Source organism: Nicotiana attenuata, unplaced genomic scaffold (assembly GCF_001879085.1).
Source record: "Nicotiana attenuata strain UT unplaced genomic scaffold, NIATTr2, whole genome shotgun sequence".
NCBI lineage: Eukaryota > Viridiplantae > Streptophyta > Magnoliopsida > Solanales > Solanaceae > Nicotiana > Nicotiana attenuata.
Genome location: NW_017670636.1, coordinates 233,716 through 245,697, shown reverse-complemented (window position 1 = coordinate 245,697; position 11,982 = coordinate 233,716). Strand labels below are relative to the sequence as shown.

The 11,982-nt window shown below is 36.8% G+C and overlaps 1 protein-coding gene across 1 annotated transcript; it reads right to left on the bottom strand.

The window, feature by feature from the left end:
• Positions 1–995: 995 nt before the first annotated feature.
• Positions 996–10,460, bottom strand: LOC109241757 (queuine tRNA-ribosyltransferase catalytic subunit 1-like). Its single transcript, XM_019408532.1, has 16 exons — positions 10,305–10,460; positions 9,985–10,040; positions 9,207–9,300; positions 8,225–8,409; positions 7,900–7,950; positions 7,757–7,813; positions 7,266–7,386; positions 5,978–6,044; positions 5,847–5,888; positions 3,578–3,683; positions 3,350–3,460; positions 2,632–2,703; positions 2,445–2,546; positions 2,317–2,363; positions 2,162–2,189; positions 996–1,713 (listed from the first exon to the last, which is right to left on the bottom strand). Exons 2-16 carry the CDS (start codon positions 10,000–10,002, stop codon positions 1,393–1,395), a joined length of 1,422 nt encoding a protein of 473 aa, XP_019264077.1. The 5' UTR covers positions 10,003–10,040; positions 10,305–10,460; the 3' UTR covers positions 996–1,392.
• Positions 10,461–11,982: the final 1,522 nt, after the last annotated feature.

Genomic DNA, 11,982 nt, shown 5'->3' with positions numbered 1-11,982 from the left:
CTATGTGGAATTGTCTAAAGTCTGGAGTGTTACAGATAGACACATGATTTCGGAAAGTAAGTTATTTTTTGGTATTTGATTATCAGAAAATATTTTTTATGCAGGAAACATTTTCACCAAACGAGAGAAAATTTATTTCACTCATTAAATTATTGAGCGTCTTGGTAGCAATCAGAGTAAGTGGGAAAGATAGAGGAGAAGAAATCAAAAGACACGTACAGAAAATTGGGTGGTGGCCTCATAAGACCTTATTTAGATCACCTTTCGTTCTAGACCTTTATACCAATACTTTTCTAAACTCCAGTTACGACTGTAAAGCAAACTTCTTAGTGACATAGATTGCGATATTCAGAAAAGGTAAAGACATGTAAATCAATTGTACTTCTTTTTTTTATTTTTTCCTTTGTTATCTTTGAGTACACTAAAGTAATTACTTGGCCTCATATCTAAAGTTAACTCGGAGAAGCTCATTTTTTGGAAAATGTTTTTGTGGTAGGAGACCATATTAAGAAAACTTCTTTAGTCCACTTTTTTTTTCTTTACAGCAAATCACAGCTTATGACCTTTTTGCTTTCGTTCTTTTGTTTAGCTGAGTGCGGTACAAAGCATTAGGTCGAAAAGTCAGGAGAGAATATTTTCCTTGGACTTTGCCCAATCACTTGAGCTTTTCATTATCGTCTTAGTCAGAAAATAAGTTTCCTATTTCCTTTGGACTTGTTAAGACCAACAACAATATACCTAAGATAATACTACAATAGGATCTCCAAAGAATAGTGAGTACGCAAATCTTCCTACCTTGTGAAGATAAAAAGACTTTTCAATAGACTATCGGCTCAAGACAAGTATATCATAGCAGTTTTGCAACTCTGTTGAGACCAAAAAACAAAGACAGGAAAAAGCCCAAGGGACTTTATGTAATAATGGAAGAATATGTACAGTCTAACTAATCATATCACTGATATTGAAAACCCCGAGAATGAATTTCTCTTACTGAATGGCTTCAAACTCATTTTCAGATACTATCAATCACAACATTCCATGTAACAGATTTTCATACTTCAAATAGGAACAATTATGATAGCCAGGAAGGGGCATTAAAGAAAATGTTTTTGGATTTCCCTTGATAGACAGCTCAATAAAAAAAATTCTAGGACGTGAAAAACATTTCATATAATAAGGAATAATTTCTTTCAGCTATGAAGAATGACACCTAGTTAACAAAAAACTCATCTTTTGTGTCACACTTTACAAAATTTTGCTTGAGTGACTCCTAGCATAGCAGCATGTTACCACAAAATGCACGCTGCTCTTATCGTCAATTCTGTATATATATGTTCTTCTACTCTGTGAAATGTTTTTAATTACTGTTTCACGTCTGGGTTTGTGTATCTTCTACTTTACCGGGAGTGATGAAGATGGAGCACAACATGAAGATGTGTCAATCTCCGTAACCTCTGTATCTTCTACTTCACTGGGGAGCGACAAAAATGGAGAATAACATGAAGAAGAGTCAGTCCCAGCAGCCTCTGTATCTTCTACTTCACTGGGGAGTGATGAAAGTGGGGCACAACATGAAGAAATGTCAATTCCAGCAACCTCTGTATCTTCTACTTTACTGGGGAGCGATGAAAACGGAGCACAACATGAAGAAATGTCAATGCCAGCAACCTCCATGGCGTTGCAGACCCATTCAGGAACGTCACCTTCGGGGAACTACAGGTCAAATTTAAGAAGTCATCACAATCCGCAGAAATAAATAGTTGTATTAGCAAATATAAGATGCAAGCAACACCAGTAACAAAACAGTAATGATAATAATACGTTGCAAAAGAATATTTGTTCTTTTGATTTGAGATAAAGTTAGAGCACGTTCTCAAGTTTGTGTCAATTGAAATTGCTTTCCCAAATTGAGGAAGTTTCAACACACAGAAACAACTTCACATCCTATCAGATCAAACTTAGCCAAGTGCCTTACGAATATGTGACAGAAAATCATTCAGTAAGTTTAGAAAGAAGACTTGTGATAAAAAGAGAACTATTTCCTTAAACCGGGAAAAAAAAAATCTAAGAGAAGTTTGTGCCCATCAATTGCTTTTTTGATATACCAGGAGAAATGCATGGTCATTGAAATCATTTTGTATGTAGTGGGATTATTCATTACCATTTTCTGCAGAAACTGGCAAACAAATCTGCAAAATTAAACAAATAAAATGATCAGGTAAATAGAAGCATTAGACATGATGGCAGAAAATGAGCATCAGATAGTGATACATAATAGTGAGGGGAAAATCTATTCAGAGCAAGAGGTGAACATACTCCGGAAAACGTCCTTCAACAATTGAGGAATGCAAGTTTCTGCTAAGCTGCATAGATTGAATACCTCAAGGTCATGGCTGAGCTAATAGACAAATGAAAATATCTTTTAAAACCTCAGTGTTTGTTACCTTCATCATATAGTATAAGTTGTGATATGACAGAAGTTGAGATCCCATGGCATCTTTAGTTACAAGGCAATGAATGTAAGCCCTGGTATACTTTTTACAGACCTGTCGAGAGACGACTGGTATTTGAAACAATGTATAAATGGAAAATAAGAACATTACTAATCAAGCGTCGTCTATTTCAATTTACCATACAGTCACATGTGGGATCAATAGGACGCATATCATCTGCCATTGCCTTGTGTTTAAGTTTTAGAACTCCCTGCATCATGCCAAAGCAAAAGCATTATTCCACTTCAAAATCAATGGTGGATGATATTTTCTTCATAAATTGTTTAGTTTGGTTTTCAGGGCCCAAGTTTATGACACATGGCGAGGAAAATTTGTGGAACATATTTCACGAAAATAAAAACAAAAATTAAATCGACAAGAGAAATATAAAGTCAGATGATAAATTAGAGGAAAAACCGATTTTCTTAAAACATCCTAAAGTTTTCAAATCATTGAACTACCAGTCTCCACGAACACAGACACATAAGGCATAGTCAAGAATACTTTATCACATGGAAGGAGGGAAATCAAAGTAGCATGAAAAGAGCAGCGTGCACAAAAACAACTCAAAATGGTTTTACTACTAAAAGGAAAGACTAATTGTATGTACACAAACAGAATAGTATTTTTTAGCAGCACAGCACAATATAAACTATATGACTACTTTTTAGATCCACAGGTTTATTGATCAAGAATACTCAAAACATTGATGTTGGGTTAGAATATTAGCAGTTATAGATTCCTTATCATGCAGTATGAGAAATAGTATTCTATTGATTTCAAAAGAATGCTTACTGTGTGATCTCCACAACCAATTAAGTGATGACTATTTAGAGGTAGTGGGCAGAGAAAACTACCTCAGGTACAAGAGCTGTGCCAAAGCGAGCGGTACGAGTAGGATAGACACAATCATACATGTCAGCACCTAAAGCACTGCATACCACAATGTCTAGTGGGTAACCCACCCCCTGGAGTACAGCAGTCGAAATTCAGAAGCCAGAAGGCATCACATCTAAAAACAGAGAAATTGAAAATAGATGCATCATATTAAATCTACCAAAGAACATCATAAGAGTGACATATACCATGACATATCGTGGTTTATGCTCAGGTAGTGCAGCAGTACACTGAGCCACGACACGCCAAAACGAGTCTTTATCTTCACCGCCTGCAAGACCACCAATAGCATAGCTGTCACACAAGTAAACCCGGTCATTTCACTCAGTTGATTATTGAACCTCAATTCTCCTAGTTCGGTTTGTCTGGTAAGCTTCTTTTGAGTTTAATAAGTTAAAAGAGGTCCTCTTTCTTTTTTAATATCAGCAACTAGAAAAAGTTGAAATTTTATCAGAGAAAGGATTTGAAATGATCAGTGCATATAACAGCTATTATTCTATTGAGGAACTTCATAGCATAAATCAGTTTATTTGTTATTCTAAAAGCACATCATACCCAGCAAACTAGAATACAAAAGGAAGAGACAAAAAAGGGTAGGTTCTGAGCTCTAGTAAGAAACTTATATTCTTTCTCTTTTAGAACTTCACCAAAGATGCAGCTAGGGCGTCAAATGGCCAATGTATAATGTCATGTGATTTATATACAAAAATAAATAGTAAAACATCCAAGAAAGCTTCCATTCAATATGAACAAATATCGATAAGCACTATGCAAAAACAGCCTCGGAATAGCAAATTCATCTCCACAGTCCCTCCCATCCATATACAATGCAAAGTGACTGGGATCTGCGCAACAGTTATGCAGCTGAATCGAGATTGGTGCCACACAACTTGATCCACTGTTGGTAAGGGCCGTAAGGCTGTTTGAAAATCAGTATTCTCCAAAAGAGGAATCTGGAGAAGAGAACAATAATATACAATATGGCTATGCTAAGAAATGCAGGACCATTTGCGACATTGAATCAGAAATTGAGCTGGTCCTTATTGGGGAACTCTTTGACTCATCGAGCTGTTTGGTAACTACTCACGAGCTGGAGGAAAGTAGAACACTATTGGATGCAGTATCAGAATCGCAAGGCATTTGGTAATTCCTAGTGGTACCTTTTGGATCAAATAAAGAAGGGACAAGGCACCTAAAACTTTAGTTGAGAAGAGGTGGCAGGAACACTGTCTCTTAGGATCCTTTCCAGAAGAAAATAGTTTTCGCAAATGATGAGAAAGATTGCACCCAAGGGTATGGTCTAGCGGTCAATGAAGTTAGAACGAAGAGTATGACAGACCAGGGTTCAAATCCCAATGGAGGCCAAAAAACCAGATGATTCTTTCCTATTTGCTAAGGCCTTGGTAGATAGAGTTTTCGGTACCTATGCTAGTAGACGGATGCGAGTATTTGGTGGAATAGTCAAGGTGGACCTAGCCAGAGGCGAATCCAGGATTTAAATTCTATGGGTTCAATTTTAAGGTTTTTAACATTGAACCCATTATATATTTAAAGTTATGGGTTCATATCTACTATTTTTGCAATTTTAATGAATTTTTACATAGAAATTTTTACTCGGCGACGAAAGTTATGGGTTCAGTTGAACCCGTAGGTAGTACACTACATCCGCCTCTGGACCTAGCACCACCATCATCGAAAAAATGAAGAAAAAGATTAAAGTTACAGGTGCAAAATTAGAACCTCAAACCAACATGTCAATTAAATCTTCACTGAGCTACCAAGGGTAATTTGGTTAGAGGAATTCGATTCCAATTGGATCGTATGAGGGAACTAGATTGAGAATTGAATCTCTTTGTTTCTGTTTGATATGATGGATCTTGAAAACAACCAAATTAATTTTCAGTCCCAAAATCCCCCTGGACAGTCTTACAGATCTAAACCGAAATTCCAAACAACAAACCCCAAAAATAGAATTTTCTTATATTATCAAGGCTTTTAATCTTTAGCTCTTACACAGAGGGTTTGTTATCCGTGATAACTACCCAACTACTGCCCCTGGCCCACGCATAAGATGGTTAGAATTTTCCAGATAACTCATCCTATTACTAGGAGTACGAAACTGGGAATTAGGCAGCATAAAAGAATAAATTTATCCCACCTAATCCGAATCCTTATCCCGGCACCAAATTACCCTTATAAGTTGCATGTACTAAACAGTTAACCACTTCAATATATGTAGTTTGACTACCTGACTGGAACTGAGATAGGAAATTACAAGCTATTATGCACATCCCCACCCACCCGTCCCTCCATGTGATAGACATGAAGCCATATCTCTTCAGTCGGAAATTCTTTCAAAACTAGAACAAGAATGTATATACATACGCTTTGAGGTTTCTACATACAAGGTGATGAACGTTTAGGATAAAGCGTACATATTCAGAACTACGAACATACCCAGGCAAATTACGTTTCACTAAACCTCTGACACATATATCCCTGATAGCAACAAAGAAAACAAGAAAGTCGTCAAATGATATGTAATTATGTAAACAATAAAGCAACATGGATGTTACAATGTGATTCACCTTAATACAGGATCTAAACCACCTTGGACTATGCCAAATAGATTCTGCTCGTCTGGTCTCTTGTGAGCTGCCAATAACAAATGAATGCATGAAAAACACAAACTGAGAGTCTGGCAGAAGTACATCAGCAAGTTTAGTTTGGAAACTCTATATTTAACAAATAGAAAGAAAAATTCTGAGACGAACTTTAAAAACAATTTAACTCTTAATACAGTCTTTTCTGTTGTTGGCATCTACTTCTACAAAGAAAAACTTCAAAAAATCAAACTTCCACCGAGAACCTTACTCAAACTACTGTCAATATAGTGTTTACTGGACCTAACTGTTGATAAGTACTGCTAGTTCATAGCATAAACCCTTGTTAAGTACTGCTAGTCCATAACATAAACATTACTCAAACTATCTATCAATAAATTGTTTGCTGGACTTAAGCCTGTTAAGTACTGTTAGTTGATAGCATAACATGCCAAATGGGGCTCAATATTTTAGAAGGACAATTTTACATTCAATAATAACTTCATCTAACTCTACCACCTAACTTATAGCATCTACCATCAAATGCGAGCCAGTTTAGTCCTTTCATCATCGAAGTCTGCCAAATTAACCAAAAGCTAAGAGCTCCATTGTCTTCATGTTCTGTTCTTTCCTGGGCTTCCCATCCTCCAAAAACCTCCCACTTTTCCGGCCAAAACTTTTGAAAGATGCCACTCTCCTCCTAGGCCTTGCAATCTTACTGTTTGCAGACATCCTACGAACCAATGGCGGTGGTATGATTTGTAAGAAGGTGGTGAAGGTTCACAAACAAAGGTTGCTAGAATTTTACGGGATCCGGTCCATTTGCAACCTATTTGAGAGGTTTAACTAGCATGAATGGAACAAAGGGCATTGACAGAAGAGCTTAAAAATCTTCTGTGTAACTCGGATAACTCCATTAGTAGGGATAAGGTTGCTCATTTCAGTCAAATTTAGCAGTTACACGTGTCCAATGCAAGAAATTTGGTGCAAAACCTACGTTTCTCGGATCCTCCAAAACTGCTGCCGGTTGTGTGTCAGATCCTCCAAAAGAAATGCATTTTTGGAGGATCCAACATATGTGGGAATGCATTTTTGGAGGATCCTAGAAACATAGTCCAAAACATCAAAACAAGAAGCAGAGAAATTCCCTACATTACAGCTGGCCGAAACCAAATCCTATAGAGATTATATTTTGCCCACTGAATGTGATTAATCATAAGTTCAGTAAGATAAATAACCACATCGAAATGTACAGGCTGCTCAATCATATTACCTGCTATGCACCTATCTATCCAACGCAGAGTTCGATACATAGCCTCTTCAATTCGCGGACCTGTGATGGTAGTTTTCACGACATCATCAAGAGCCATAATAATATCTGCACCAATTCTGTTCTGCAATGGGTTGGGCAAGTCAGCAAGTGAAACTGAATCAGTTATAAAGGGCTTCTCAAGAAACATAAACTGACAAAGTTTTTGAGACTGAGAAATCTCAGGCCATTGAAAAGATATGATGCAATTAATGACTAATCAGCAGCAATATTGGGATTAGATGATATAGAATAAAAGCACATACATTTTGACACAAATTTGTAATGACTAATCTACATGTGTGTGAAGATTGCACCAGTTTTGAAATATTAGCGTCATCCTTTCTGGAATTATTATAGCATCCTGCTTGCTTAGAGTATGACATTGAGATAAAAAATAGTATAGTACAAGATCCATAAATAACAGAACATCTACATCCCCTAAATGTACCTACTTGGATCTGTATTGACTCTTCAGGTGTAAGGAGCATTGGCTTTCCATCCACCGGTGACTGCAAAAAGGAAGTGACGAATTAAACCACATGAAACATAAGAGGTAAGCATCTGAAAATTAATAGAGAGAATAGAAAAAGAATACCTGAAATGTGACACCCTTCTCAGTGATATCAGCCAAATGCAACAAGGAGACCTACAACCAGAAAGGTTTTAAGCTCATTTGTCAAACAGCACATCATATAGAACAAAGCATTTCATGTTTGTTCATAAGCCACCGAACAACTGGCTTTGCAAATTTTAGATAACGTGCGTGAAATACATAAGCATAAAGGCGACACAATAGGGCACAAAGGCGTATAGCTTTTTGATCAACATTTGCTCAGTACATCTTGAATACGGATGGTTATAGTGTTTCAAAAAAGATAATCTTAAGTGAACATTGAGGAAGCAGAACTGCGATAGACTACCATTTGAAAGCCCCCAGAGTCAGTAAGCAGTGCCCTTGGCCAATTCATGAACTTATGTAGACCCCCACCCCCTAACTCATCGATGAGCTCAGAGGTAGGGCGTAGTGCCAAATGATATGTGTTTCCGAGGATTATTTGGCAACCAATATCCTCAAGCTGGCAGGTGGTCAAACCCTTTATAGTGCCTGTGATTATGAAAAATACAAACGGATGACAATGAGAAAAAATGCATATCATCAATGACATGAAGACCAATAATAGTTTCTATTTCTACAAGTATGATGACAAATAGAAGGTACTCTACAAAAAGTGTCAAACATGATGTCTGTAAGCCTATATATTACAGAGTACAATATATAGAGTTTTAAGCCGTGGACAGATTCAACTGATACTTTTTATTGGAAACAAATTTGATAATAACGGCAACAAAAGATAGAGACACAGAAATAAATGGGGTTCGACCAATATGCCTATATCCACGGGCAAGGAAGAGCAATTTCATTATATCAAGTATCGGGACGTAGGCGTATTGGGAGAACCATGTAAATTTCTGTCCTTATCTTCTATTCCATTATTATCATATAATCTTGTCTTGTTCCAACCAAAAGTACCGATCAATCTTGTCCGCAGCGTAACATAGAGGAAATCAAAATCTAACTAACTTCTTTATGTCCACATGCAGCAATCCCAAGTATGCAGCTCCCAATACCCAATCAAGTGATATAATTTTGACTTGACACAACTACCAGACCATATATGAAACAATTTCACTGTTGTTTTCAACCAAATCAGACTAATACCAAATTCTACACTTTCAACGTACTTATAACAAAAGCTATCAACAGACTGCTGGCTCTAATTTGAAGGTTTATCAAATATTTAAGGAAATTGGCTAAAGACTCGATAAAACAATTAAAAGATTAGTATTGAACAAAAGAGAGAGAGGCATCTTCCTGTCAATCAACTCCTAACATACCCTTACCTTGAGTGCCAACAGGCATGAAAAGAGGTGTCTGGCATTCATAGTGAGGGAGTATAAGCCGAGCTGCACGAGCACGATTGAATCTCCCAAGTATCTGGCATCAGAAAGATTACGCACAATTCCTTAGTGGAGTAGGAAACAACTAAATTTTTTGTAAAAGAGAAAAACTTCACTATATTTTTGTAAAAGATAGAAAAGTTAGGGAGACTAGTTACACCGCTTTGCCATATTAACTGCAATTAAAAATTACAGCTGATCTTATCTGTAACATTGCCATAAATCTTTTCCTAAATTCATAGGAAATGGTTAAAATACTCGGACAAAGCTGTTTCGCTCGAACTAGATTCCTTGTCCTCCTTCATTAACTGAGCTTATTATTGTGTCAAAAATTTGCAACTTGAAATTTTCAACAATCCATAATGATGGGATTCGTTGTTTTGATGAGTACCATGGATCCAGATTCTCATATTAAAAACTATTATACTACAATAGAAGCGGTAATAATGTTATTGTGCTACTTGCTATTACCAAGCAACATCAGCTTACTATGACAACACCTACGCCTCAATCCCAAACTAAGTTGAGATAAGCTATATATATCCTCATTATCCATCCTCTCCTACCCATTTCATTTCAATACTCTATAGTTTGTTATTTTAAGAGGTATCTCGATTTATGAATATTCAAGAATCCAATTTCATAAGTGCACAATACAGTTAGCAAATGCTAACTGCTGTTAGCAGCTTCTATTTGCATAAAAATACTCAAAGAAATTCACCTCGAAACGAAGTGCCATTAATGCCTCTGTATTCCACCAGGGTCAATAGCTCATAACTGAAACCACAAAACAAACTTCGTTTAGGCTCAATAAAGTAAAACTTCAACTCTAAAACACAAACTTTAATTCCAAAACCTAAAATTTTATTAAAGCAAAACCGCATTGTAGCTCAGGACTAACAAATAAACCACCATCATATAAAAGCGTACAAATTCTGCTACATAATGGAAGATTCTATTATAAGTTTATGGCTAACGTCTAATACATGCAATTAGTATTAGTTATACAAATAATAATGCATGGAGGGTGAATATTTAGACCGGTAACAGGGGATATAGCGGCGGCGGCGGCGGGAAGGAGAATCAGAGTTTGTCAGTGTGAGGGTGCCCTAAATAGAGTAGTATGAGGTACGGTACAAGGCGCCGACCAAAGTCAAATTTTGCTCTATATAGCATAAGCTCTAAAGTTTAAATACAGTTAACGGGAATGGAAGTTTCTGAGTGTTTCCTATTTGAATAAAATTGATTGCCCTAAAGAGTTTTACTAATTTAAGAGGTCAAACAACTAACAAAAGAAAATAATGAAAAACAAACTTATTATGCCGTGTATGATAAGAGATTTGTTATTTGTAAATTATGAATAATAATCATGAATTGTTAGAATGATGATCTGTAAATTTAGATGATCCTATTCATCAAAGATAATTAATAATTCACATTGAGATCTTTAAATTTTCGAATAAATTGTGGCAGTATTGGCAATGCATAGTTTTGTATCATAAATCAAATGTTGTTTTAGCTATACATGTTTATATTAGTACTAGAGCTTTTACGGCATAACTAACCCTATTGTATTGTATTATTTTTTAGATTTATTAGTTAATTGTTACTTAAACTATATTGTATTGTATTATTAAATTTATTGTCATGTAAAATGAAGAGGTTTAGTATATATAATGACTGATTTGGTGTGATCATGGCGTTGCCTTATTTCTTTTCTCACTATACCTTTACTTATTATTAATTAATAATCTTATTTCGCCTAATGTACCGACCCGACCGGTCGTTTCAAGAGTTACAACCTCGTTCCCCATTTTTCTGCTTCATTTGTGTTCTTCAGCTGTATTATGTCTTACCGGGTCAGTTGGTTCGGGTCCGGAGTGGTGTTGGAGTAATTGAGACACTTAGTCTCTTAGGAGGAAGTTTAAGTTGGAAAAGTTGATTGGATGTTGACTTATGTGTAAACGATCTCGGATTTGAATTTTGATGGCTCTATTAGCTCTGTTAGGTGGTTATGGACTTGGGAGTGCGTTCGGAATGTGATTTGGAGGCCCGTGGTAGAATTAGGCTTGAATTGACGAAAGTTAAAATTTTGGCAATTTTGGTCGGTAGTGAAAATTTTGATATCAGGGTTGGAATAGAATTCTGGAAGTTGGAATAGGTTCATGGTGTCATTTTTGACTTGTGTGCAAAATTTGAGGTCATTCGGACGTGGTTTAGCGGGTCTCGGCATCGTTTGTGGAATTCGGAAGTTTAGAAGTTCTTAGGCTTGAATCCGAGTGCAATTTGGTGTTTTGATGTTGTTTTGAGTGATTCGAAGGTTCGACTAAGTTTGTATGATGTTATGGAATGTGTTGGTATGTTTGGTTGAGGTCCCGAGGGCCTCGGGTGAGTTTCAGGTGGTTAACAGATCATTTTTGGCCTTAGGATGTTAGCTGATCTGCTGGTATTTTGTTGTTGCCGGTTTTCTCTTACTCGTTCGCGAGGCAAGTCTCGCATTCGCGAAGAGCATCTGGAGATCGAGGGGGGATTGTTCTACGCGTTCGCGAAGGAAGGGACGCGTTTCGTGAAGGTTCTGGAGTAGAGTGCATCGCGAACGCGAGAGGAGTATCACATTCGCGAAGAAGAGAAGAGGCAGCTGGGAAGAGAAGGGTGGTCGCGTTCGCGAAGAGTAAATTGAAGAGGCAGTCTGATAATAGGTGAATTTGACTATAATCAC

What these genes read in the sequence shown, in the direction of transcription:
- LOC109241757 (XM_019408532.1), bottom strand. An exon ending in GGTTTAGATCCTGTATTAAG is followed by an intron (nt 5,889 to 5,977) that starts GTGAATCACATT and finishes TGTTGCTATCAG; the next exon opens with GGATATATGTGTCAGAGGTT. An exon ending in GTTGAAGGACGTTTTCCGGA is followed by an intron (nt 2,190 to 2,316) that starts GTATGTTCACCT and finishes TTAATTTTGCAG; the next exon opens with ATTTGTTTGCCAGTTTCTGC.